The sequence below is a fragment of the Gastrolobium bilobum genome, unplaced genomic scaffold (genome assembly GCF_033153095.1).
Source record: "Gastrolobium bilobum isolate Gb01-03AN ecotype WA unplaced genomic scaffold, APGP_CSIRO_Gbil_v1 utg3492, whole genome shotgun sequence".
In the NCBI taxonomy this organism is placed as follows: Eukaryota; Viridiplantae; Streptophyta; class Magnoliopsida; order Fabales; family Fabaceae; genus Gastrolobium; species Gastrolobium bilobum.
In genome coordinates, this window is record NW_026898051.1 from 142,344 (window position 1) to 170,164 (window position 27,821).

General features: G+C 30.0%; 3 protein-coding genes across 3 annotated transcripts; 1 reads left to right on the forward strand and 2 right to left on the reverse strand.

Annotated features, from left to right (window-relative positions):
* The first annotated feature begins 17,814 nt into the window (after positions 1 to 17,814).
* LOC133312416 (uncharacterized) lies at positions 17,815 to 21,690 on the forward strand. The gene is made up of 7 exons (XM_061513598.1): positions 17,815 to 18,291; positions 19,013 to 19,051; positions 19,207 to 19,277; positions 19,487 to 19,551; positions 20,009 to 20,098; positions 20,185 to 20,277; positions 20,963 to 21,690. The coding sequence occupies exons 1-7, from the start codon at positions 17,912 to 17,914 to the stop codon at positions 21,371 to 21,373; spliced, it is 1,149 nt and encodes a 382-aa protein (XP_061369582.1). The 5' UTR covers positions 17,815 to 17,911; the 3' UTR covers positions 21,374 to 21,690.
* Positions 21,691 to 24,053: 2,363 nt separating this feature from the next.
* On the reverse strand, positions 24,054 to 24,638 carry LOC133312447 (lachrymatory-factor synthase-like). Its single transcript, XM_061513638.1, has one exon. It carries the CDS (start codon positions 24,632 to 24,634, stop codon positions 24,122 to 24,124), a length of 513 nt encoding a protein of 170 aa, XP_061369622.1. The 5' UTR covers positions 24,635 to 24,638; the 3' UTR covers positions 24,054 to 24,121.
* Positions 24,639 to 26,955: 2,317 nt separating this feature from the next.
* On the reverse strand, positions 26,956 to 27,691 carry LOC133312442 (lachrymatory-factor synthase-like). Its single transcript, XM_061513633.1, has one exon. The coding sequence runs from the start codon at positions 27,616 to 27,618 to the stop codon at positions 27,124 to 27,126; it is 495 nt and encodes a 164-aa protein (XP_061369617.1). The 5' UTR covers positions 27,619 to 27,691; the 3' UTR covers positions 26,956 to 27,123.
* Between the last annotated feature and the right edge of the window lie 130 nt (positions 27,692 to 27,821).

Consider the following 27,821-nt stretch of genomic DNA (forward strand, 5'->3'; position numbering starts at 1 on the left):
TCAAGTTAATTTAACATTCTTCCGTTATGATGAGAAAACAACGATACGGAAATGAGGGGGGTTTGCTTTTGGAAGGATTTGAACATTATAATCAGGATTAATTATGAAGAATTCAACTTTGTAAACCAATTGGATGCAACTTGTTGTGTATTTGGAGCTTGATTATTTATGTTTGGAAAAGGCACAACCATGCAAATCGAATTGTACTTCAGAGACAGGGACAACACGTCCATGCATGTCAATGTTCTTGATGACTTGTTTATTTCTTTACGAATTGTATCGTTGGAAATGAGAAGGGAAACAAGTTTCACGCTATTTTCAGTTTCTGCTGAACAACCTTACATTATACTAAGAAAAAAATGTTTGTACTGTTAAAGTACAGTTATTTTATTTAAATTTAGTTTTTTTTTTAATATTCAAATTAAAAATATATATTACTTTCTCTTACCATAATTTATGTTTCTCCTATCATAAAATATAGTAATTTCAATTAAAATAATATAAGTTTATGTTCATTAAAAGGTCAAATATGTTGTTTTTGACTAATTAACTACTTTTTTTACTACGTGGATTTCTATTTGTGGCGTTGCTTTTCATTATCATTGAAAGCATCATCCACTTATATTTGGTTGGTCGCTTATTATTCATAACATATTCGTAACAAATCAATTATTCAGATTATCCTTCGACTCACTCTAGATTGTTATAGAAGGCACATGCCCGCAGAACAAAATTGAATGGGTGCTTGGTGTAATTTTCTTATGAAACGAGGGCAGAAGTTGGTGAAGTGCAGGATTAGCTTTCCCTTGGCATGTTGAAAAGCAAGATTCTTGAGCCGCTTTTGTTTGGACTCTATTTTCTTTTCTTGGATTCTCACACTCTGGCACAGTGGAAAGAGATGCAGAGAGGAAAGAAAGAAAGAAAAAAAAAACTTTTAAGGGAGAGAAAAGGGAAAGTGTAAAATGCACAAATAGGAGTTACAAGTGAGGCAAAGAGGAATGAGCAGAACAATGGGCAATGAAAGCAGAAAGAGGAATAGGGGGAAAAAATAAATAAGAGAAAGGCACAAAGTAGAAGAATGTAAAGAAAAAGTTGCGAGTCTTTTACGTTACATACACTAACTAGTACTTAGCTCGTGGGCACATTCACTTTATAGTAATCTCTCTCTCTTTTTTTATTATTCTTCCTCAATAGTCTTAACCCTATATATGCATCTATCTCTGCGTGCTTTGAACAGTAATGGACCCACTCTGTCTTTCTCGAAGGAATATACAGTGTGTGGTCTTTGTCACACCCGGCATGCTTTGCCCATCTCCATTTTCTAGGGCTTTACACTCAAAAATCTCAATTCACCAATCTCTTATCTCACACTCTCCTTAACACCGGCCCACTTTCTTTTCCCTTTTTTGTTGTCCTTCATTCCCACTTGCTTCTTTATAATAATTTTCTGTCTTTTTTTTTTTTTTAATACATAACTTAATATAAATTATTCAAATTCCTCACCACTAAATCACTGGCTTTTGACTTTATGTTTCACAATATAGAAATTGCATCCTCTAATACAAGCATACATATACACACATATACATATATATATATATATATATATATATATATATATATATATATATATATGGAGAATGATGCGTTTATAATTATTTTTTACAAATTACAGTAAGTATGACCGATCATATACTCTTGATTAGTGTATGACCGTTCAGACATAATATAGTTTGTAAACAAAATCTTTGTAAATATAATATTTTCATATATATATATATGGAGTATTATATATATATATATGTGAGTGTGTGGAGTATTATTTCTGCAGTTGTGTCAAAAATAATACTCCCTGACACAGACACAATGAGAGATGAGAGAGAATGTTTTGGTGGAATGAGAGAGAATATTTTTTTATGTCTATGGCAAAATTATTATTTCTACCACGACTTCAGAAATAATACTCTATATATATATATATATATATATATATATATATATATATATAAGTGTATATACTCTCATGCATATTGTATGTCAAATTGGTGTATATATATTCCTTGAGATTTTGGGGTCATCATATGTAAGCACTTACGCAAACTTTATGGCATAACACATCTAGGCAGACAAACTATGAAATCAGAATTGAAATTTGGTAGTGGTGGAAGTAACGGGAGTAGTGTTCACTGTCTTAATAATGTTAATGTTAATGGTTGGTTATATAGGTATCAATTTGAACAAATTAAATTACATGAGAGTCAAATTAATTTTTAACTGTGCCAAAATTATTAAAGGCAAACAAATAATTGGTCAACCAATGAGGGTTGACACAGTGGATCAAACATTCCATTAAGGCTAATAGTGTTTTGGATTCGATTTTTAACTTTTCCCCTTTAATAGGCAAACCTTACATGCATGACATCAGTCCTATGCATATCATGAGTTAGGCAGAGCTAGTTTAACATACCTTTTTTTTTTCTCTCGAGATTTCAACACTTAAATTTTATTTTCAAACATCAATTTTAATTTTATTAATTATTTAAATCATAACAAACAAAAAACAGTTATTGTAATACAAATGATAATCTATGTTAGAGAAAATAAATAAAAATTCTTCACATATTATATAAATTATTTTATTTAACTTAAATAAAATAATTAGACAGTCGACTAGTGGGTTAATGTGATCCATTCGTTATCAACTTAGATTGAGTTGGGCCAAATTAAATAAGGTCAGTTGAGTCGAGTCAAAATATATTCAAGTTTATATTTTCATTGCCGGATCCACTTGTTCTACCACGTTATTCAAACCGAACCATCAAGTTGAAGTGTTGAACTCATTTTAATCCCTAATTAGTGATAACGATAGCAGCTAAAGTAGGGGTGATGTTTTACAACGGTCGTGATGGTCGAGAGTGTAATGCACTTGCGTAACAAAAGTAATGACAATGTTTATGATGATACCGTGGGAGACAATACATGTGAATTTAAATTTTAATTAGATGTACTTTGAAAGTGTGAATATAAAATAGTTTTGAATTTACAGTTAGTTAAGGATTTGACTCATACACTACAAAAGTATGAGTTTAAATTCTGCGGATCGATATGAGAATCTTGTTAGTGGGTAATCTGTAATTCTTTCCAAAAATTCTCAAATAGGTTGGAAGGTCTGTCATGACCCTGGTGAGATACCGATCTCTAACCTCGTCTAAACTTTTATTAATAAAAAAAATAAAAATAAAATAAAATAGTTTTGAATTAACATATAGTTTTATGTTATTGTATTATTTAATGAGTTTAACACTCATGTAATTATTAACAGGGGAAAAGTTTGTCCTTTTAAACGACACAATCTTGTGTCCTTTTAATTTTTAACATTACGTATTACGGGTGGTAGTACATAGTTATAATATGAAAAGTTATCTCTACTCAATCACTTCAGCTGACGTGAAGAGAGAAAAAAAAATTTGTTATATTATAACTAAGTACTACTCGTAGTACATAATATTAAAAACTAAAATGACACATACTTAACCGATTATTAATATAATTAAACTTATAAAGAGTTGTAAACATAAGATCAAAGAATAGTGTGATAACAAATTTTACATTAATAATATATCAAAATTAAACTCTTTAAATTTTGCCTCACTATTTTAAAATTAAATGATTATAATTTAAAATAAAAACCGCTCTTCGATTAGGAATAACTTCTATTAGTTGTCATTTTCTTATTGTGTTGCAAACATTTAATTTGAGAATAGAAAGAAGAAAAGAAAATGTAATAGAATATATTTTTTTCAGTCATGAATATACAAAAGTGTTGTAAAACAACATTTGATGACTTAATAATGACTTCAACTTTGTACTTTACAGATTAACTGAATCAAATTTAATTTAATAATATTCGTCATAATTAAAAAACTTAAGTTATATATGCCATGTATTTTTTTACAATATAAATTACTTTTACATATCAAGTTGATTACTTTCGTATTTCTTAACATTTTTTTATTAATAAAAATTATATTTTACTTACTGAAGTCGAGGTTCTTTGTTGATAATAATAAAAGCTCAGTTCCTTAATTAACTTATCATAAAGATTTAGTTACTCAAATAATACTTCCATTAATTGTGGATTTTATCTTAATTACTAATTTTGGAGTAGTAAGATAAATGAATCAACACATATTTGAAATTTATTTTTAATATATATATATATATATATGTATATATATATATATTTATTGTATACGTAAAATAAATAAAGGAAAAAATATTTCTTTGCTACATAAAATATTTTTCTGACACATTCATATAAAAATGAGAGTTTTCCACCAACTTATTCTCTCTTTTCTTTTCACAATAGGACCTACTCACTTTTTTTTGTTGGTAAATAAGGACCTACACACTTTTATGTAAGTGTGACAGGGAAATATTTTCTGCAGCAAAATTAAAAATGTTAAACCCATAAATACAAGTATGAATTATATCATCTTTAATTTATAAATTTTTCAAGTTGTATATTTTAAAATATTTTATTATAATATATAGAGGCAGTTAATAAAAAATATCAATTCCATTATTCTTCAATTTGTTAGTAAAGATTTAAGTGTATTTTAAGGTTAAAACATACTCAAATATTTTAAGGTTAAAATATTCTTATATTAATATATGTATATGTAAGTATTTAATAATTAATAATAAGCAGTTTTTATTTTAAAATACATTAACCAATATTTAATCAGATATTTTTTTTTAAAAATGAGATGGAATATATTTTTGGTTAAGTTCATAACAAATCTCATGTAGGGGTGTAAATAGATAGGCTTTAACTTAAATAGGTCAGATCTGTGTAAATAAACTTAGGCTTAACTTGGCTTGTTAGTCTTGTGTATGCCTAAATTATAAGTCTAATCTGACCTATATTTAAAAAATAAAATTTTTGGCCTAGGCCTGTTAGCCTGTTTAAGCCTATTAAACATTTAATTATTAGAAAAATAACAAATAATATTACTTTATTATTCAAAATTATTAAAATATTTATTTTATTTATTTTATTTAAAATATATAATATGATATAGGTCCGATCTGTAGGCTTACAGGCCCAACCAGTATGAAAGAATCTATAACTTACTTTCTAAATAGGTTTTTTTTAAAATATAGATTTGTTCTATTTGATTATTTATAATAGTCCAAGACTGGCTTAATATAGGCTATGTCGTAGGTCTCTGTAGGCCGATCTAGCCCATTTACACACTTAATCTCATATAATAAAGTATAATTTAGTTTAATAAAAGGGACAACTTCACTTTCACCTCTTGTAATTACTATATGTGCCATTCGAGCCTAATGATTTTAAATATTATTTCAAGCTCAGTAATTTCTATATGTAACACTTAGGTTTAATTCTGGAATTTGATCCACCGGCTAAGCAGACTATTAAATTTCAGTAATCGCCATCTCTTATATTCAGGAGCTTTTCTAAATAGGTAAATAATTCTTAAACGGATGTTTTCCCTTAATGATCACACAAGAAATGATGCTGGCCCATGAATGGTCGGGAGAAAAAGGAAAAGTGGGAAAAAAAATGAATTGTTAAAAGTAAAGAATATGTAAAAGTAATTGAACTCTTTTTTTTTATTTTGATAAACAAAGTAACTGAACTCTAATATATAATCACAAGACACGATTAGTTGCTGATTTAATAGCTGATCCAATTTGACATATGGTTATATCATATAGAAAAGTGGATTTGTGCCAATATGCTGTAAAGAACAGTAGTGTCTGGTTTAGTGCTTTCATATTTGCACTTAAATAGATTAATGAGATACACTTTTCAGCAGTATGTATATAATATTAATGATCTACATTATAAATTTACTCACATTTTTTATTTTATTAAATAAAGTGAGGTATGCATGACGCTTAGCCGATCCATTTCCCTTTGATTGGGGTCTGAATCTCTTTGAAATTTGTAGGGTTACATGTTCTTGTTTAGTGGTCCAGTTCAATCAATCAGCTAAAACTTTAATAATTCTTTGATGGATTAAGCAAAGAAAAAGTTTTAATGCACTTTCAAAGAGAATAAAATGAAGTAACCCATACAGAAAATATATTTTATTTTTTTTCATAAAGGGCACTATAATATATAAATGTTGAACTAAATGGTCCACTACGATGGTGACTAACTCACTAACATGGAGCAGTGGAGGGATGAACCAAATTGAGCACCACATGGTGTTAAACCCAAGTCATAATTGGTGTCAGAACTCCATATACTCCTCCCCAAAAAAAAAAAACTATTTAATTATAGTCAATTACTTTGTTAATCATGCACTTGAAACACATCTAGAAACCCCTCCTATTGGGATTCAAGCTGGCACGGATCAACAAATACATCAATATGAACAAATAAGCAAATATTGGATCAAATAATGTTGATGTTGCTAATTCATGCTATTAGTGCTAATTCATGTCTTTCCTTCCCTCTGCTCCCTCTGTTCTCTGATAAAGGCTTGCGATTTGTCTAGCCGTTTTGGATCTCACATCAGGACAAAAGTCTTTTAAGTCATCAGTTTGTTATTATGTTAATGGAAGAACTGGGGTTGACTCTATGGGTACCCTTCCTTCTCCTTGTAATATTTCTAAGTATTTTGTTCTCTACTTTTTTTTTTTAGTAACAAATATGATATTGAGTCTACGCTAAAGGTGCATTAAATGAGTAAGTCCATGTTTTAAGCTCTAATTCAATATAGTTTTTTTATCCAATCTCAAGCTCAATTCAAGGTTAAAGGACTAAGCTCGAGCTTGATTGTTGAACTTGAATCCAATTCAAATAGTAATTTTTATAATTTAATGGAAACCTAATAAGGTTAAGGACAACAATAACGAATCCAAATCAAAATTGACATATGATATGAAATCATAATAAGATAATCTGAACCGTCCATAAATCAATTATGAAAAGTGCATTAAAATAAAAAGTGAAAAAAAAATTATTAATTTATTTATAGATAATTAATATCGTCTTACATCACGTCAAGTCACATAATAATATTTCCCAAACACTGCCATAATCTCAAATCGAATGCAATGCTTGTTATCCATGTTCCGGCAGTCTCAAGAGTAAACATTTGTCCTTACTAATAGGGCTGTGCATGGGTCAGGTCGGGTAAGGTTTTTGTCCAACTCGATCCAACTTAGTTTTTATAGGTCAGGTATTTTGACCCGACCCACTTTAATTTGATCCAAGTCAGGTCTGACTTGGATTGGATTTTGTTGAACTAGTTCAGAACCAGTTTGGATCTGACCTGACTTGGTTTCTGAAGTGGGTCTGACTTGGTTTCTGAAGTGGGTCAAATCTGACCTGACCCGTTTTTGACTTGGTTTTCTCACAAGATTTTGTCGAAATTTTTACGTTGCAAAAGACGAAAATTTCGTCACAAAATTATTTTTTCGTCGAAATTTTTACAAAAAAAAAAATTTCTATTGAAATTTAGTTTCCGTCAACAGTTTTGACGAAAATGATTTCTTCCATCAAATGTTTTAAACGAAAAAGAATTTTGTCAAAAAATTGACGGAATGTTTTTCGTTCAAAATTTCGATGGGAATGTGTTCTGACGAAAATTTTGACGGAAATTATTTCGAGGGAAATGTTTCATTTGAAACTTTCGACGAAATTTAGATCCTCTAAAGAATTTTAACAGAATATTTTTTTCGTCAAAATGTTTTTTTTGTCAAAAAAATTTATGGAACTTTTTTATAGAAATTTCTTTCGTTGAAAATTTTGATGGAAATTTTTTATCAAAAAACTTGACGAAAATATTTAGTTGAAAATTTTCGATGAAAATGTGTTTCGCTAAAAATTTCGATGAAAATTTTTTTTGTCAAAAACTTCAACGAAATTTTTTCGTTTAAAACTTTCGCCGAAATTTGAAATCTGTAAAGAATTTTGATGAATTTTTTTGCCGTCAAAATTTTTTGATGACGAAAATGTTTTCGACGAAAACTTTCGCCAAAATTTGAAATCTGTAAAGAATTTTGATGAAAATTTTTGTCGCCAAAATTTTTTGATGACGAAAATATTTTCGTCGAAAACTTTCACTGAAATTTGAAATCTGTAAAGAATTTTGATGAAATTTTTTGCCGTCAAAATTTTTTGATGACGAAAATGTTTCCGTCGAAAACTTTCGCCGAAATTTGAAATCTGTAAAGAATTTTGATGAAAATTTTTTGCCGTCAAAATTTTTTGATGACGAAAATATTTTCGTCAAAAACTTTCGCCGAAATTTGAAATCTGTAAAGAATTTTAATGAAATTTTTTGATGAAAATGTGTTTCGTTGAAATTTTCAATGAAAATTGTTTTGAGGAAAATGTTTCATTTGAAACTTTCGGCGAAATTTAGATTTTGTAAAGAATTTAGACAAAATATTTTTTCTGTCAAAATTTCTTATCGAAATATTTTTGTCAAAAAATTTTACGAATTTTTTTTACAAAAATGTGTTCCGTTGAAAATTTTGATGGATATATTCTTTATCAAAAAACTTGACGAAAATATTTAGTCGAAATTTTTTGATAGAAATGTGTTTCGCTAAAAATTTTGACGAAAGTTTTTTTTGTCAAAAAGTTTAACGAAAATGTTTCCGTCGAAAACTTTCGCCGAAATTTGAAATCTATAAAGAATTTTGATGAAATTTTTTTCCGTCAAAGAATTTCGATGAAAATGTGTTTCGTCGAAAGTTTTTATGAATATATTTTTTTGTGAAATATTTTGACGAAATTTAGATTCCGTAAAAAAATTTGACAAAAAAAATATTCCGTCAAATTTTTTTACCGATATGTTTTTAGTCACAAATTTTGAGGAAAATATTTTTCGTCAAAAATTTTTGCGAAAATTTTTATGAAAATATTTTCCATAAAAGATTTTGACGTAATTGTTTTACGTTAAAACTTTTCTTTTAATGTAATTGTGATTTTTTTTTTCAAATAATGGGTATGGGTCAGGTTTTGGGTCAGTGGGTCAATATTAAAACGAGTCAGGTCTAAAACTGACCCAAATAAAAGTGGGTCAGTATTAATCAGTTCAAAAAATATGGGTATTTATGGGTCGGGTCAAGGTCGGATCAAGAGCAGGGCAAGTGAACCAGTTTTTTTTCACACCCCAACTTACTAACCAAATACATACCTTCTTAAATTCCCTTCCAGCCTCGAAAGATGTGATATTGTATTATCACATGTGATTGCCTTTTTATGACAAATTAACTGAATGAGGATTGGCTTATGTCAAAGTTGAGAAATAATTTCAAGAATATTTATGCTATATATGTTTAGCTGTTATTGAACCAAAGGAACACCTTCGGGTGATGTGGTAGTGTCCTGTCTTTCGCTATTATTATTATTATTATTATTATTATTAAAAAGGTTTTTACTCAATGTCTTAAGATTTTGGATTGAAGTGATTCTTTACATGATATTAGTAGAGCCGACAAAATGGACTCGACTCAGTTGGCCAACCCGCCCCACCAGTTAAACGGGACGGGACGGGACAGACTGAGTTTTTTAACCCATCTCAAAAGCAGGGCAAGACAGGACGGGCTCTTTTTTTGGCGGGTTGATAGTGGGCATAGGCGAGCCGAGACGGACAAGTGTAAAATAGACTCGGGCTGAAAGGCCAACCCGCCCAACTCACCAAACGAGACGGGACGGGCAGAGTTTTTCTGTCCAATTTCAAAAGCGGGGCGGGTTAGCTCTTTTTTTGGTGGGTTGATGGCGGGGTGGGACGGGCCGCCTACTTTGTCACCTCTAGGTATTAGAGTTTCAGTTACCATAAATTCACGACTTCAATCCTCACTGTCTCCACTTGTGGAATTAAATAAGCATAAAGTAAGATAAAAAAAATTGTGCCTATACAATATCCACGTTTCAAGTCCAAAGAACTCTTACGTGGGAGGGTATGTTAGAAAATAATATAAATCATTAAAAAGACATTCACTCAATGCCTTAACATTTTGGGTTAAAGTGATTCTCTACAATTATATTGATAATTGTATTTGTTGGAGAAATATAATATACAATTATTAATGTGATATTTTTATATTTTTAGTTTGAAATAATTTTTTATATGATATCAAAAATTTTATAGTCGAATGGTCATATAGAAAAATATAATATAAATTTATTAATGTACGGAGATTTTACCTATCGTGGAATTTCTTATTATAAATAAGTGAGTATATGTATTGTCTATCTTTTAAAACCAATAAATTTTTATGTGACAGTATATGTGAAAAAGATATAATATAAATTCATTAACTTAACTTTTACCAAACAATTTAAATTTTTAAATTGAGATGAATTAGTTCTTAATAGTATTATCAACACATAAACCGTGAGGCTTCGTTAATTTCTAGCACCAAATCTTTTACATTTTTTTTTTTTAAATAAAAAGGGCCAAGCCCCAACTACAATTTTACTTTGTACGGTGAGGCAGGTCAAATTTTGATTCCTCGGACTCGGAGTGTGCTTTAGGAAAACTTCTGCTAGTAAGTAGTAACTAATATACACATGTAGACATACAAAAGCAATGAAAAATAAATAAATTTTAGTAATTAAATATTATTGAAATTAAAATACTATAAATAAATTTTTGTTTGCTATTATATATACATGTGTCAATAATATGTTAACTAAAACTTTAAATCACGTAGCAATATGGCCGAATTCCATTTTGTAACGTGACTCAACAATTTAAGATGCATGTTTTTTATTGCAACTAGCTAATCGAACAAAAATTCAAGCTTTTGTTTTTTGGGGTTCATTCTTAACAGGGCCTGGGTAAAGATCTTTAGTTAGTCTATGGGCTTTGGCAAATGTGGGGCTGATCAAGCTCTTTCCTGAATGGATATGGAATGAACGTTCATGATGATATTGATTCTTACATACACTGAAGATATATGGCCATGCAGTAGCTGATTGTTTATCAGGCATGATGAATGTTTCGCAAACTTTGTTCCAGATATTCCCTTCGTTTTAAAATAAATAAGTAAATAATTAGGGAAGGTTTGAATTTATAACTCATGGAAATTACTTAAGTTATTTTTTATTAAAGAATTAGATAAAGAAAAAATATAAGATAGCCATTACCTGAAAGTTTTATAATGTGAGGAAAATAAATCTCAATATTTGTGTGCAATATTTCGAATTCCTTCCTTATTCAACTTCACAAACATATTTTTAATACAAAATTGGATATCTAAAAAGATTATTACTTGTTAGTCTGTTACCCAATACCTATTTCTTTTTCTTTGTCCTTATTTTCCTTCCTTCAATACCTTTCAATTTTCTTACTCGCGCAACCTCTGAAAAAATTCAACATATTGTTAATGGATGATTGAAAAAGGATGCATGGGTCCTTATTTTAGGAGATTTGTGGCTCATCTTATCTTAAAATTTTATATATTTTTTATGCGAAAAATTTATATCTTTCTTTCTTCGTATATATTCACATATATTAATAGAATCTCATTTAAAGACTACAGATGGAGACAATTATGAAATTGGTAGGTGAGGTCCACGAAGCTTATTCTAGAAACCGAATTGCTGGCATATGCGTATAGTTTTGATGAAATGCTGATTAAGTGGCATCCCCTTGACCTTGGGTGGGTAAAACTTAATAATTCAAATTTTAAAAATCTGTATTAATGTCTTCTTTGTAAAAACAACTTGTTTATATTTTATTAAATATTTAATTTTAATTTATTAAATAATTACGTGGATTGCCTTAATATTAACCTAGTTCGATTGACTAGACAAGTATTATATGTTTGGCCGTACCGTAATAATATGCGTACTTGCTGTGAATAAAACGATAAAGGTTTATACTAGTACATTAATTTTTTAAAATAATAAAATAAAAGAAATATACTTCTTAATTAATATACACTATATCTCTTTCTGTTTTTACAAATAAGTTTAGATGTAAAATAATAATTATAATATTGTGCAAAAACAGAAACTCTAATAAGCTAATTAAGTCCGTATACGTATAAGTTCTTATACTTTTTATTTGGATCAAGATTAATCAAAGACACCACATATTTTTTCATCCACCTGCGTCTCGGTGATTGCAGGAATTAATTAATACAACTTAATAATTAGTTTTTCAATTTTTAAGCCCATGAAGCCCAACCCAAAAGGGTAATCATCTTCTTTAGTTTCTTGTTATCGAAGAGTGTGCTTCGTGCGACAAACCAGCCCAAAAGAATGATTTCATGCCACTTCCCTTTTATTGGTTTGATGTTCAATCAAACCATAAGTGACCCACTAATCAGATAATGAGTAAAACCAGACCAATTAATTAGTGAAACTAAAATAAGCCAATTTTATCAGCAATTTTTTTTAAAATACATGCCTTTGGTGAGTTAAGTCCTTGCAAATGGGTTGAACAATAATTCGCTCAATTAGTTGATTAATTGAACTGCTTTGACCTAGACTGATTTTGACATTTCTTCAAATAATTAAAAAGAATTCATGTGGAGTGGAACAGTTTATTTACTTCTTAAATTTTTAGCTAATACAAGTCATTGCAGATGTAGCAGAGCGGGAAAAAACAACTTTTGTGGGGAAAAAAAATCTTAAGATATCGTCACATTCTTATACTCTGAGGTATTTTTTGTTTTTTTTTTTTGGGAAGAAAGTAATATGATTAAATTCATTGTAGAAAAAAATATACTTTTATGAAATCCATACGTGTCGTCTATGTGCAACATGTTTGAAAACTGAGGAAAAAAACTATATAAAAAGTATAAAAATAGTTTTGATTAATTAAAAAATATAAAGAAACTATAATGTGTCAAAAACGGGAAAAGTTATAGATAAATTAGGTCTAAAAAATTTGTTTTCAAGAGTTGGGTTTAGGGGTCTATCAAATCGCATATTTAATTTAAATTATGTAATTAAGGTGTATGAAAGTTTCTACAAAATTTCTTTTAGTTCATTTAGTTTCAAAAATAACTTTGTAATATGTAGTAAAAATTTGTTATTTGATAAGATTTGTAATACACTTAATGTAATTTATAAAATAACATAAAGTTGTCGTAAAAATAAATATAAATATGATCCTACCATTCCAATAAAATGCTGCATTTTTTGTTTATTGGCTGAGGGTATTGGACTGAGAAAGGTTTTGGATTTTCTTCATTCAATACACACATTTTGAAAATTACTCATGCTCACTATCATTTATTCTCTTTGAAGGCTTGGGGGTGTAGGGTTTCTCTCAAAACCTAGACCCTCGTGTCCAAATTCTTCTTATTCTCTTGATTTTACCCTCTCTCTCTCTCTTTTTTTATCAAAGTTTAACTTGACTAAGTCTATTTACACACTAACAACATCAATAAACACTTTATTATAAAAATTGTCACGGTTCTAAAATTGATCGAGGATAATTATCAGCTTAAATCACACATCTTAAAAGGTTCGCTAAACAATCGTAGGTTTATTCATAGTACAGTATCAATTCGCAGTTTTAAAGAAAGAATTAGGAAATTATAAAAGTATTTGAGCAATAATAACCTGAATATATATAACTTATTTTTTTTTTAAAAATTAATACTAATAAAAAACTAAGAGGCCACTTTGTCATACACGGAAGATCGTGTTTAATATTTTATTATCAACGCTTATAATCAATGTTAACCGATATTTTTGTGATTAAATTTCGGAAATGGATTCTCTCATGTGTAATTTAACATGATCATGTCATGTGGGAGGATCTTAACCATTAATAATTAAATTAACGGTAATGATTGTGTAACTTCTTATCTTTATATTTTTTCTCTCTCCTCCTCTATTACCATTAACTCACCAATATATGATTATGATTGTCCCACATGACATGATCATGTGAATTAGCAGGGATCCACTCCCATTAATTTCACAGAAGTGCGAGAAATTAATTAAATAAGAAAAATACCATTACCGTTGAATTTCATAAACCTTTAAATTTTATTTGAAAACTTTTCAAATTAAAAGCTTACGCTAAATTGAATGAAATCTATAACAAGTTTCCAAAATACTGTCAACACAAATTTGATTGATCGATAGCAAAATTGTAATTGTCATATTATTTAATAATATCTCCATACATAATTAAATGATGGTACAAAATTCAGTTATATTAATGATAAATTCAAATTAAATTTATATTTTTCAATAAGTATTTTTTTATTATCAATATGTATAAAAGTTGTTTTTTGTTTTTGTTTTTTAAGAAAAAAAAAAAAAAACTTAAACACCACAGCCTCACATTCAATATAGAAGAGTGTCTGTGCAAAATAATTTTATCACCTACCAAGGTACCTTGGTAACTGGTAAGGAAAGTGGACAACCATTATTTTCTTCCCTTACTATATTAGAGCTTATCTGTTTTTGTGTGTATGCGTATGCCTAACAGCCAGGGCAACAAGCAATCAAGTAATATCATAATTGATCCTACGCAATGTACATCGGCGATTCATTGCCAAGTGACTTCTATTAAGCACTATTATTAAAGTAAATACCAAAAAAATGAAAAGGTTTAAGGGGGCGTTTGGTACACGACATTTGGCCAGATTTCTGAGAAACTGAATTTTTTTAAAATATTAAATTTTCAGATATTATCGTAAACTGAATGTAAAAATTATATTTTTAAAAATTGAGATTCCCGGACAAATAAAAAAATTTCCTGTACCAAACGCCTCCTAACTGCCTATAAAATATCTTGATTGTGACTGTAATGATGTGATCCAACAAAAAAACCAAGGCGCGGAGGGCAGAGAATTAAGATGGTAATTTCAAAACGTTATGGTTTTGAGGGTTGAAAGAAATGTATTTTTATAATATTAATTTATTTTGAGATTATACTAATTTTTATTATTATTATTTTTTCCTGATTTCAAAACAATATCATTTTAAAATAATAAAAAATAATTTTATCTTGTGAGTTGTGACACTAAAAATATTAAATCCACATCTATATTTTTTTTCCCCCTGTAACTACAGAAAGTAGTCATATGGAAAGAGGCATCCCTTTGTCTTTCCTATCACATTGTAATTTTTGTTTATTTATAGGGCCCCTCCATTGTGAAAGTTATGATATTGTCTAAATCTGTTTGTCTAATTTGCAACCCATTTCAATAATAATGTCTATTTCGCTTTGCCCCCTAAAGGACAATCAACCTAATAATTATCAATTAGATGAATAATTGTGGTTTTTATTATTCACATTAATCATTTTTCTTAGTAAGTCAGCAGTATTTTTTATTTATTTATTTTTTTTTTAAAAAATCAACATAGATCACGGTCCCATACGCGGATTCTTGATTTTGTAACCAGCACACGCACCGTCACATACGAAAAATCAGAGTCAAAGCTGAATTAAAAAGAGCATAATTCAGTAACTGGTTAAACTCTAAACTCAATCACGTACTTGAATTGATTATTTAAATTTATTCACTCAAAATCTACAATGAAATCCAAAGCCGAAGAGAGGAACGTGAAGAGAAACTCAAGCCACACACGAAATAGCGATGAAGTTCATGTCACCTGATCGGAATCTCAAATGATACACAAAGAAACACGTCGTGCATTTCTTAAAGATACAACATATTTGAATAGAAATATCCGCCCCGCTTTATTTGTAATAATCATATTATTTATGACTAAAGTATTTTTTCAGTTAATAGAGATAAATTATTTTCGGTGAGTACAAAATAATATCGTTTTATGACAAAAATTAAGATATTTTTATAATTTTAATTTATTACAGAGTTATATTAATTTTTATTATTATAATTTTTTAATATTATAATCTAAAATGATGTTATTTTTGTACTTTCTGAAAATAATTTTATGTCCGAGAAATATTTTTTTATTATTTATTTGGACTTAAAAAATAAAATGGGCGCGTGAAGTGAAATTCAAGGGATAAACACGTGGACAAATTTTAGAGACTAGGTATATAATCGACAATTATTATATGCAGATTAAATTAAAATCGGTATTTTTCAATTTTATAGTAATGCATTAAGTAATTTTAACTAATTCCACTTGATTCGGTAATAATTTAATAACATCAATTTCTGAATAACGCGGCAAAAAAAAAAAATGTGCTGCAGCTGCTCCCAACGACCCTGGCCACGCGCTTCTTTTGCAACTGAATGACAAATCAAAGGATGCCACGTGGAGATGCCAGCCAATTAGCTCATGAACGCAACTAGTATGGAAGAAAAACTTCAATACACCGTAAAAATTCGGTGATCCTTTAATATGAATAGGGGGGGGGGGGGGGGGGGGGGGGTGGATTCCTATTTAATAACCAAGAGCCCATTGAAGTTTTTTTTGTATTATAGATATCACCGTTGATTCATCATTCCAAGTTCAGAATTCAGATCTGGACAACATTAATTTTTATCATCTTTTTGTGTGTCTAAAACGGTGTTTTAAAACTCAGATTAACTCCGTGTCTTAGTAATTCGGGGAAGGCAGTTATTCGGGTGGTTATTTAGTTAGCTATGCACTTCACTCGATTTAGACCGATTAATCCTGTAAAATTTCAGTTATTCGGTTGGTTAAATGAAACTAGGTTGACCCATTTAATTTTTAAACTTTTTTCAAAAAACCGATCCTCTTTTTTAAAGTTTGCTTCTTATTCAAACAAAAGAAAGAAAAAAAGTCTTAAGCAAACTGGACTTATATCATGAGCTGAAAACCGAAAAAATATCCTAAAAGTAATTTGATTTTTCAACTTAAAAAAAGAAAAAAGAAAAAAGCTATGGTTGGACTATGTATAATAGCCAACTTTTTATCCCTCAACATATGTGCATTAATTATTTTATTTCTATTAATACATTCTATAATTAATTCTTTTCTTCTTATTAATATATTCTATAATTAATTATTTTTTTTCTATTAATACATTATTTTCTTCTTATTATGAAAGCATTTGGATAATCAATATTGTTTTCATTGGTTATGTTTTTATATTTATAAAAAAATATTTATAATGCAATAATTATTTATTTGACATTTGCTGTGTATCGTCTCAAAGTGTATAAAATATTGAAGATGGTGATCTTATTCTATCTCACTTTTTTACCAGCTTGTTATGATCGTTGATTCACGATATCCACTTTTAACATTGATTCACAAATTTTTATACCTCCTTAATCAGAAGAGATAATGAAATGTGCCAATTATTTTTTATTTTTATACATTTAGTTAATATTATTTTTTATTTGTATGTATTTCAGTTACCTTTAGGAGGATGTGATTAAAAAGTAATATATTATGCAACTGTGGAGATAAAAACATATAATATTGTCACTCTATGTTGTAGGAAAAGTGATTATGTAATGTTATAGAGATTCGTTTTGTGTGTTGTATTTTTTTTTCAAAAAGTGTAAATCCCACAAAATATTATGTATGTAAAAAAGTTTGTTGTGTCATATTAAATTACAAATATAAACTCATATTATATATAGAAAGATCATGCTTCTTTCACTTATAACACTTAGTATCATTCATTTTCTTCGTATTATTATAAGTAATATATTTATATTTTTTTTAATACGTAAATAGTAGATTTGATTGAATCCGATTAAATCAATAATTCCTTTACCCAATATCTCAATCGAATGGATAACTAGTCTAGAGCACACAGCGTCATCATCAAGAAATCTCAGCCGTTGATCTTCTGAACCCAGAAAAGAATAATAAAACAACAAGTATAAATAAATGCCCAACTGTGTCAAACTAGAATGCGTTTTATTTCTTGCGTTGTGTGGTGCGTGTAATAGCTTGTCTGTTCGAATTGATTTCCGTTTCCGTTACCGTTTCGGTTTCCATCTCCTTCCTCCGCCGCAGAGAGCGATGTCTTCTGCCGAGACGGAGATGGAGCCACTGACGTCAGGTGCCAGCAACCGCATAATTCCGATTCTGAAAACCCTCAGGGCCTCGCTGATCTTCGTTTACACCTTCTTCCTCTCCTTCATCTTGTTCGTTCTTCCCCGGCGCCGCCGTCTATCCTCTCCGGCATCGCTGGCGGCGGGGCCCTCTTCGCCTCGGAAGCATTTGAAACGCCGGTGGCTGGTCCGGGAGGAAGAGGACACCTTCAGAAGAAGAGCGTTGGCAGAAGACGTGGGAATGGGCCACGACGACGGTTTCTGCCGGTGGACCACTTCTATCTTCTATGGAGTTAGAAATAACGCTCTGTTTTGCCGGTCGTGGTTCCCGGTCTCCTGTCATCTAAAGTAAGCTAAAAATAAAATAAAATAATTATCAATTTTCTTTTGCTTTACGTTTTGCAATTTGAAGTCTTCTTCTCCGTTTTTCTAAGGTTCGTGTTGGTATGTATGTCCTGGTTTTAGTGTAGAGATATATAATAAGCTCAATAATATGGAATTCTGAAGAGCCTTACAAATTCTGTTGAGTAGCAGTAGTTTTTGTCAACTGCAGCTTGATTGAAGTTATTGGCTCTCCTTTTTTATTTTAGGTCCTTTCATTGACAATAGTTGGAAAATTAACTCAGCTGAATTAGGAATATCTAGAATTGAGTCCCCTCTATAGGGGATAAAGTAATTGAACAAAGAGAGATGGAAGAAAACGTAAGGGGTTGAAATTGTGAGACTCAAAAGAAAGATATTTTTTCGAATTATGTTGTTCTCCGTGCTGAATGAGATTTGCTTTGTACATTGGTAGCTGGCGTCTTGGGGTTTACTGTTGATGATTGTTGTCTTATAACAGGATTTAGTTGTTTTATGTCTTATTCCTTAGGTCTCTCTCTGTTTCTTTTTCTTTTTTTTAATGAGATATTGTCTGAGGAATGGATAGAAAAGCTTCTCCTTCATGCCTGTCCTTTAGTTTTTGCCTTTTCCCCCTGCCTCTTTTGTTATTTGTATGTATAGCTTTCTGTTCACTGTGTGCTGCTTTCTTTCACATTTGACTCGAGTTATTTTCTCTTTGTTCTTTCAGAGGCATTCTTATCATCGTTCATGGGCTCAATGAACACAGGTAATCTTGCGTTGTGTACTTTTGACTAATTTAGTTTGCTTTTTATTTTTCAAAAAATGTCAATATATTTAAATCTTTCTTACTGATTGTGTATATAAGATGATAAGATTTATGGTTTTGCGCCCCCCACCTCTGACTTAGTGCTCTTTTTTCAGTGGAAGATATGCGGACTTTGCTAGGCAATTAACATCATGCAACTTTGGTGTCTATGCAATGGACTGGATAGGTAATTTAAGACTCCTTTTTAAATTTGGTCCCTTGAGATCCTCATTGATACAGGATATTTATTTTATAAACTTAATAGGAGTTAAATTCCTGTTATTGGATTATACGGTAATAGGCATGGTTATATCATTTTCATCCTGTATGTAACAAGGGGGGTTACTGTTCTTATATTTTTGTAACAGGTCTGGAGTTAATTGTTTTATTTTACAGGGCATGGAGGGAGTGATGGATTGCATGGTTATGTTCCTTCTCTTGATCATGTGGTTGCAGACACAGTAAGTATACTTCTACTTTCTTCAGTTTGGATAAATATATACTTGCGGCACATGTTCTTGTTTGTGATAGTGGTACATATACTTGGAATGGAAAAAAATTTAGGCATCAGTAGTGTTTCTACTATTTTAAACAAGACGGGAAGTGGAGAAATAAGTTTAGTGTGTATAGTTGAAATACATGTTAACCTTTTCTTCTTAGAGCTTAAGGCAGAGATGTTATCCCTGTAAAGTTGCCAGCTTTTTCATGCTTCTGTTTACTATTATTTTGACGGTTGGTAAATGTTGTATTCATTATTTAATTTCTGTTTAATTGTTATTTATGGTCACTTTTATTGCCATTTTATCAACTATTTTTGTTCTTTGCTTGTTTTCCTTTGGAGATGTATATTGCATTTTCAACTATGACTTGGTGATTTTGACTATTTACTTTGCATACTGATGGTGATGATATAAACAGGGGGCTTTCCTGGAAAAGATTAAATCAGAGAATCCTGGGATTCCATGCTTTCTCTTTGGTCATTCCACTGGAGGGGCTGTGGTTTTGAAAGTAAGTGCTGAAGTCTTCTGCATACCTTCCACAATTAAATTTGTCTTTGTTGAATTTTGAAATTTAATTTTTACATTTTTGTGTAGGCGGCTTCCCACCCTCATATTGAAGTAATGGTGGAAGGAATTATACTAACCTCACCAGCTTTGCGTGTGAAGCCGGCCCATCCAATTGTTGGTGTAAGTTTTGTATTTATAGATTGTGCATGAATGTTTGAGAATAACGTGTTTCTGATTTGTTGCTATAGTACTAGTTATGCTGAGTATACTTATAAAAAAATGCCATAATATACGAAATTATCTTGAAAGTTAATCCCTATCCCCTTTTCAAATTTTAATATCAATCTGACTGTGCCAATCACGCTATAGTCAGTGTGATATCTAGCTACATATAACCCTTGACTCATTTGATATTTGTCAATTGGAAGCAGAATGAACACAATCATAGGTGTTATTTTACTTTGTAATTACATGCTGGAATAGTTCGAAAGACAATCAAACTTTCAATTTACCTTCTTATTGTAGTAAGGGCATGAAAATGAGTGGTGAATTATTTGCCAGTATTAGTTTTGCACCACTTCCTCTGCATCTAGTTTTCTAATTTCAGAGCACTGTCAGCAGAAATGATGCTAATCCTGGTTCTTATTTCCTTGGCCTATGGTTTTGTGCCCCTTTTAACCTTTAATTCATGGTGTGTGCAATCATCCCTTCTCATATTCGGGCTCATACCTCTCTCTTTCGCATTGAAGCATTGATCTTGGTTTTCTTTAAAGGGGGAACATTCCTTATTATGGACCATTCTCTGAATGTGTTTCATGCTTTTTGTCTATTCATGTGTGAAAAGGATCTGTCTGTGTTGATGCAGGCTGTTGCTCCACTTTTTTCTCTGGTAGCTCCGAAGTTCCAATTTAAAGGAGCAAACAAAAAGGGCATTCCAGTTTCGAGGGATCCAGCAGCTTTGTTGGCGAAGTACTCTGATCCTTTGGTCTACACAGGACCTATAAGGGTCCGAACTGGCCATGAAATATTGCGGATATCCTCCTACTTAATGCGAAACTTCAAGTCTGTGACAGTGCCATTCTTTGTCCTGCACGGAACAGCTGATAAGGTAACTGATCCACTGGCCTCCCAAGATCTATACAATAATGCAGCTTCAGAGTTCAAAGACATAAAGCTTTATGATGGCTTCTTGCACGACCTTCTGTTTGAGCCTGAGCGTGAAGAGATAGCTCAGGACATTATCAACTGGATGGAAAAGAGATTATTTACTATTTAAAAATGCCAATAATTGGGGGTTAATAGGAAAGGCAAGACATAAGAGAAAAGGAAAGAAAGAACGGGATGCCATGGTTTGCTAAGTGTAGAAAATCGAAGTTATCCCGGGAAAGGGATGGCGGAATCATTCATCTTTTGTTTTAGGTGTTAGATATATATGTATGTATATATATGAGTATGTGTGGGGATCGTTGTTCCGTGGTGAACCTTGTACATTAATAGACTTAAGTTTGAGTAGTGTTTTCATCTCTCTAGTTCCCGCATTCTTTCAATTTGTGATCTGTGTAATATCTTTCATAGTTGCGCTTTTTTTTATGCTGTTTGTCTTGTTATTATAATTAAATTTGATGAGTAATTTGTCAAAGCACAAAAACATATTTTCTTATTTAAGTTACAAATCATGCGGCATCACGCAAACTCATATGATATTCTTCCAGTTATAGACGACTTATAGTCATATGATATTTGTCTTATTTTATACTGTAAATCTTCACTGTTTGATAATCATAATATATATCCACATATTAATTAATAAAATTCAATTATTATGGGTTTAAAAAAGTTAAGATTTTTTGTGCATTAAGAAAGGTTTATGTTTTAATGTGTACTAATTATATCTTAGCGTGCATTGTATATGTTTGTTTAAATCAAATATACATATGATTATGAGTTTCTTATTTAATGGATAAAATATTTTGTGCATATTTAAATTAGTTTTTTTTTTTTTTTTTTCAGAAAATTTTATGACTAAAATATTTCAAAAATAATATTTAGTTAAAAGTTTTGAACATATTTTTTTATAAAATGTTTTGATGCATTTCAAATTAATATTAATGTTATAAATAAAATATAAATATATCATCAATGAAATATTCATACTTTGAATAAATTATATATATTTTTTATTTAAAGGAGGATTCACCACTGAAGTGAGTCTTAGATAAGAAGCCCGCTCAAAAGCGACAAAGGCAACCAAAAAGTATACAATTATTCCATTGTAGTTTTCACAGCTTTAAAATTCTTATCAGTAAAATTTACAAAGTTAAGATTCAAATTTTTTTTATAAATGTGTAATGACATACTATATATTTTTATGGAAATTTATTAATATATATTTTTATGATAAAGTATATTCTTTTTAAAATTATAGAAAATGAATACATTTGGATTGCTTTTTAAAATAATTAAGGGACGATAAAAGAAGAAAAATAAAGGAAGATGTAAATAAAAGTAAAAGTAAAAATAAAATAAAATAAATATAATATAAATGTTAAATTTTAAAAATTACCTCATTGCAATAATAGTGGAATAGCTTTATATTATATTATATATAAATAGAATCTAGGTTAATTAGTATTTGAAGTGCATGCAAGATGCCAATTTTAGTTCTATTTTTTTTTTTTGGTGTGGAATTTTAGTTCTATTTTGTTTTCTTGCTTTAACAGAGGAATTTGAAATAAAAAAGAAAAAATAGCGTTAATTATTTATTTGTATACTGAAAGAATTGCAAAATATTTGTAAAAATGAATAAAAAATATGGAAATATTGCACAATAATCTCTTATTTTATATCTTTTATTTTAAAAATTCATAAATAAAATATTTACTTTCAATAAAAATATTAATTCTCCCATCCCTTTCTTTCTAAACGTTCCAAATTAATTTTACGTACACTTGATTTTGTAAAATTAATTTTAGTTAAATTATATTTTAGTGAACTAATTTATGTTTGAAAACGATTTTGACAACATGAATGTTATTTAGATAATGTTAATAAAAACTACTTTTAGATGTATAATTTCTACAAAGGAAGCAAATTTGTCTCTTTAGTTAAATTGAAAATAAATTAATGTTAAAAATATGATTGTAGATGAATTAATGCTCAAATAACTAACGATAACATATAAGTTTGTTTGGATACTTTGCAAATTAATTTGGAACGATTGTCGATATATACAAATTTTTACACTATCATTCAGTAATATGTTGTCAAATTAATTGATGGACTAAACATCTTATATGATTGTTAAATAGTCAAATCCATTATATGATAGTGTAAAGATATTTCTATACTAATGGAGTATCAAAATTAAACTTTAAATTATTGAGTTCTACTTATTTAAATATTAAAATCTAGGCATATTTTTGTCAATGCACAAAAAAAAAAAAAAAAAATTCTCACCATAAATCATAATAGTAATAAAATACTACTACAACATTTAACGGGCCAAACGCTTGAGACTAAACTTGATTTTCGATTTTATTTTTTTAATAAATAGACAAAACTTGATATTGTCATAAATGATTTCAAACACAACAACACTACGTCTCCGTTCAAGGTAATTTTTAGATACAAACGGGCTTTTAAATAAGTTTAACGAGAAAGGGCAACAATTTTGTGTGGGCACATGACTCATTTGCCTTACATAGACGACATAAATAAAATAAAAACACCAACAGCTCATTGAATAATTACAATTTTAAATCAAAATATCCTGTTAAGCTCATTATTATAACTTGTTGCTTAACTCTAAGGGACCGTTTGGTACACGGATTTTTTTCGAATTTCCGAGAAACTGAAATTTTTAAAATTTTAAATTTTCAGATATTATCGTAAATTGAATATAAAAATCATATTTTTAAAAATTAAAATTCTCGGATAAATAAAAATTTCTCCTGTACCAGACGCATCTTAAAACACACAAAATAAAACACACATGATTTTAACTTGAGATTCATATGAAATTAACTTACAGAGATTTATCTTGATGAGAACATGCTAGCTCCATCTTCTTGGCCATGAACTGGAGAACAAACTGAATATAAGAGAACAAGCCATCAAAAGTCCACCCATCTACTGGATCACAAGCAAAAGACCATTGGATCTTACAACTCGTAGGTTTAGGTTTGTCACCACTGACGATAGTGACAGGCAATAATTTGAGTGTTGCCACATATGACTTGAATCCCATGTTGCTGTCCACAACCTCATAGATCAAACAGTGTTGGATGGGATCTATCATGAGTAGCTTCTCTTTGGCCCACTTGATCAATGGATCCCCATCGTCTCTTGTGGTGGTAGCGCAGTAGCGGATAAGGCCAGGTTGTCCTGTAACTCCCTCTACTTGGTAACAAGTTTCTATTGGCATCCACTTATGTATGTTGCAGAAGTCCTCTAATAGAGGCCACACTTGTTCTGCAGTGATTCCATGTAGTTCAACAGAGGTTTCACCTTCCCATCTTGACTTGGATTCCTCTGTCATATTCATAGGTATGTGTGTGAAAGGAAAACTTGATTTGGAAAGTCTCTCTCTCTCAAAAGGGAGAAATATTAAGGTGATGGAAGCGTGTACACTTATTAACATAAATATTTGAAGTAAATATTCTTTTCTGGTACTCAGTAAATTTCACGATACTCGCTTTAGTTTTTATCAAATAAAAAGGTGCTATATTCGTGGTCTTTAAAAAAATTCAAAGTGGACTCATTTTAGTCCTTTTAAGGAACTAATGTAGGTCTTTTTTGAATTTATGAGGGACCACGATCTCACCTAAATGAATCCATTTTAAATTTCTTAAAAAATACGAATAGCCTTTTTATTTGCTAAGACTAAAACGGATATCGTATAATTTGCTGAGGACCAAAAATAATATTTACTCTAAATATTATCACTTTGTCTCATCTTTAAACAATTTAAAAATCTTATTTTTTTTTTATTAAAATTATAAGTAATCTGTCCTGTTTAACCGTTGAGCGAGTAAAATACTCAAGTACATTTGATCAACGGTCAAACTGTCCGACAAAATATTTTACTAGGGGATAAAGTTGTAATTTTGATTTCAATCAGGGGCAAAAAGGTAAATGACCCTTATTAAAATATGTTAAATGCTTACCCGTTTACCGAATATTAAAAAATTTAATATATTAAATATTATCTTTTTCAAATAATAGGATATTACTCATGTCATTTTTTCGGTAATTTAACTGTGAAATTGTTATTGCCAACATCGCTGCGAGCAATTTGAAAACCTTAATTATTACTCTGATTTCATTTCATCAACCAAGTTTACGGTTGGATATAAATATTTTGATGTTTGTTTTCCAAGTTTTAACTTTTAACCTTTCTCCAACTTGAATAGCCGGACAATAAGAAAACTCCAAAACCTTTTGAATTTGAATAATTGGTTTGGTACTGTTTCAGATGAAATTCTTTATTATTAAAACTTCCCAATGATGTGACATATATGAGTCAAATAATTTTGACTAAGAAGTTAAATTGATTTTGATTAATTATTTAAAAAAAATTAGTTATTTTTTGATTTTAAAATCATAATAAATTAATTCAAGCAATATAATCAATTTCCTTTAGGAGATGTTTGGTATAAAGAAAAATTTTAAATTCCCAAAAAACAAATATTATAATCTTATTTGATCATGTTTGGTATAAGAATTTTGAAAAAAAATTCGAAAAAATAAGATTCTCAAAAAAAATTCTGTGAAGCAAAATGTTGTTATCCGAGAATATCACAAGGATTCCATTATTTGACAAAATTTAACACGAAAAATGTGACAAAATTAACCCTTTCTTCTTATTCATTTTTCTTCTTTTGTTCAAAAATGATAACATTCAATTCAACCATCAAAACCTTTGAACAAAACCACTAACCAACTAACATTTATCAAGAGAAGGGCTCACTAGGAGCTCAAGAATGTACAAATATAATATTGTAGACTTTGGCACAATTCAACACGGATAAAGTGATACAGATAGACTTTCACAATATTCCAATTCAAATGCCAGCAAGTTAAACCGATATTAACTATGTGAATATGAAAAGATTAAGGATATCAAACATGTACATTTTTATGCGCCTTAATTCCACACAAAAAAAGAAGAAGCAAAAGTTCCATAATGACTGAAACCAGTTTTTTATTTTATTTTTAAACTTCATAGCCCCTTCGCAAAAATTATATCTCAACATCAGCTTGAGAATCAAAAACACCGAAAAAAAGCCTGAATTTGCTGTTAAATTAGGTTATAGACAAAGAAACACATGAAAAAAATTAGGAGGAGGGAGAATATTATTAACAAATAAGTTAGGGAAAAATGATATATTAGGTGAAAGAATGGTTCAAGTGTGGGGGAGAATGAGACTGCGGAGGAGGAGGAGGCTGTGTATGTGTGCGTTTGAGATTGAAAGAAGAGAAGAAGACAAATAATAATATTAAAAATTGGTGAAATGTTAGTTTTATAAAATGATCCACGTTACTAACAATCAACCAATTATAGAATCTGTAAACTTGAGTCAATATCCTAAGTAATATTTTGACTTACTAAATAACATTTTGATAATAAATGACTTTCCGTCTTAAAACCATTTGAAGTGGGTTAGGGTTGACCTGTGAGGAATTTGAACAATTTATATGAGATTATAAATGACTTTAATTTTTTAAAAGAAAAAAAAGTAACTCTTTTTTTTGGTATCACAATCTTCACCTCGAGTTTTCTGCGGCATACCAACCGGCTCTTGGAAAAGAATAAAAATTGGTCTTTCCTTCGATAAGGGTGCTCTGTTTTCATTGTATTGCTAAGTGAAAAAAATCATCATATAAGTTTGCAAACCAATTAATGTTACAAATTTTATAATAACTTTAATAGCACTACAATACAATGAAATTACACAAATAGATACCAAATACCACCAGATTTATTCTCGTATCAAGATTCCAGATATTAACTTCATTATTTGTCCACTAAGTAGAGATCATGGAAAGCTCAATCTTCTTGGCCATAAACTGGAGAGAGGACTCAATGTAAGAGTTCAAATCTTGGAATCTCCACCCTTCAACTGGATCACTGACAAACCCCCATTCAATCTTGCACCCCAGTCCCAGATTAGCATCATCCCCATTAATTGGCAGTACTTTCTGTGTGGACACATAAGACTTAAATCCCATGTTGTTATCAACAACTTCATAGGACAAACATCGTTGGATGGGATCGATTGTGAGTAGCTTCTCTTTGACCCACATAATGGTTGGACTTGTAACCCCTTTAGTGGAGGAAGCACAGTAGCGGATGAGACCAGGTTGTCCTTGAATACCCTCAACTTGATAACAAGTGTCTAAGGGGATCAACTTATGTAGGTTGCAAAAATCCTCTAATAGAGGCCAAACTAGTTCTGCACTTGTGCCTGCTACCTCAACAATTGCTTTGCCTTCCCATTTTGGCTCACATTCTTCTGCCATTATTCTCTGCTATAGACTATAGTGTTGCTATTCACTGAGGAGATTGAGAGACTTGAAACATGTAGTCAAGCTATTACTTTAACCACTGAAAGTGGAGAAGTGAACCAATAGGGAAGTACGCAAACTCTTCACGCAATTTAAAAAGAAGAAAATAATAATAGCTAGTGGCAACTGGCAAATGCACCTTTCACGCTTTAAAGGCT

Coding starts and splice junctions, on each gene's coding strand:
- LOC133312447 (XM_061513638.1), bottom strand. CDS start 24,634: ATGACAGAGGAATCCAAGTCAAGATGGGAAGGTGAAACCTCTGTTGAA.
- LOC133312442 (XM_061513633.1), bottom strand. CDS start 27,618: ATGGCAGAAGAATGTGAGCCAAAATGGGAAGGCAAAGCAATTGTTGAG.
- LOC133312416 (XM_061513598.1), top strand. CDS start 17,912: ATGTCTTCTGCCGAGACGGAGATGGAGCCACTGACGTCAGGTGCCAGC. Junction 19,052..19,206: donor CATGGGCTCAATGAACACAG/GTAATCTTGCGT, acceptor CTCTTTTTTCAG/TGGAAGATATGCGGACTTTG. Junction 20,278..20,962: donor CGGCCCATCCAATTGTTGGT/GTAAGTTTTGTA, acceptor GTGTTGATGCAG/GCTGTTGCTCCACTTTTTTC.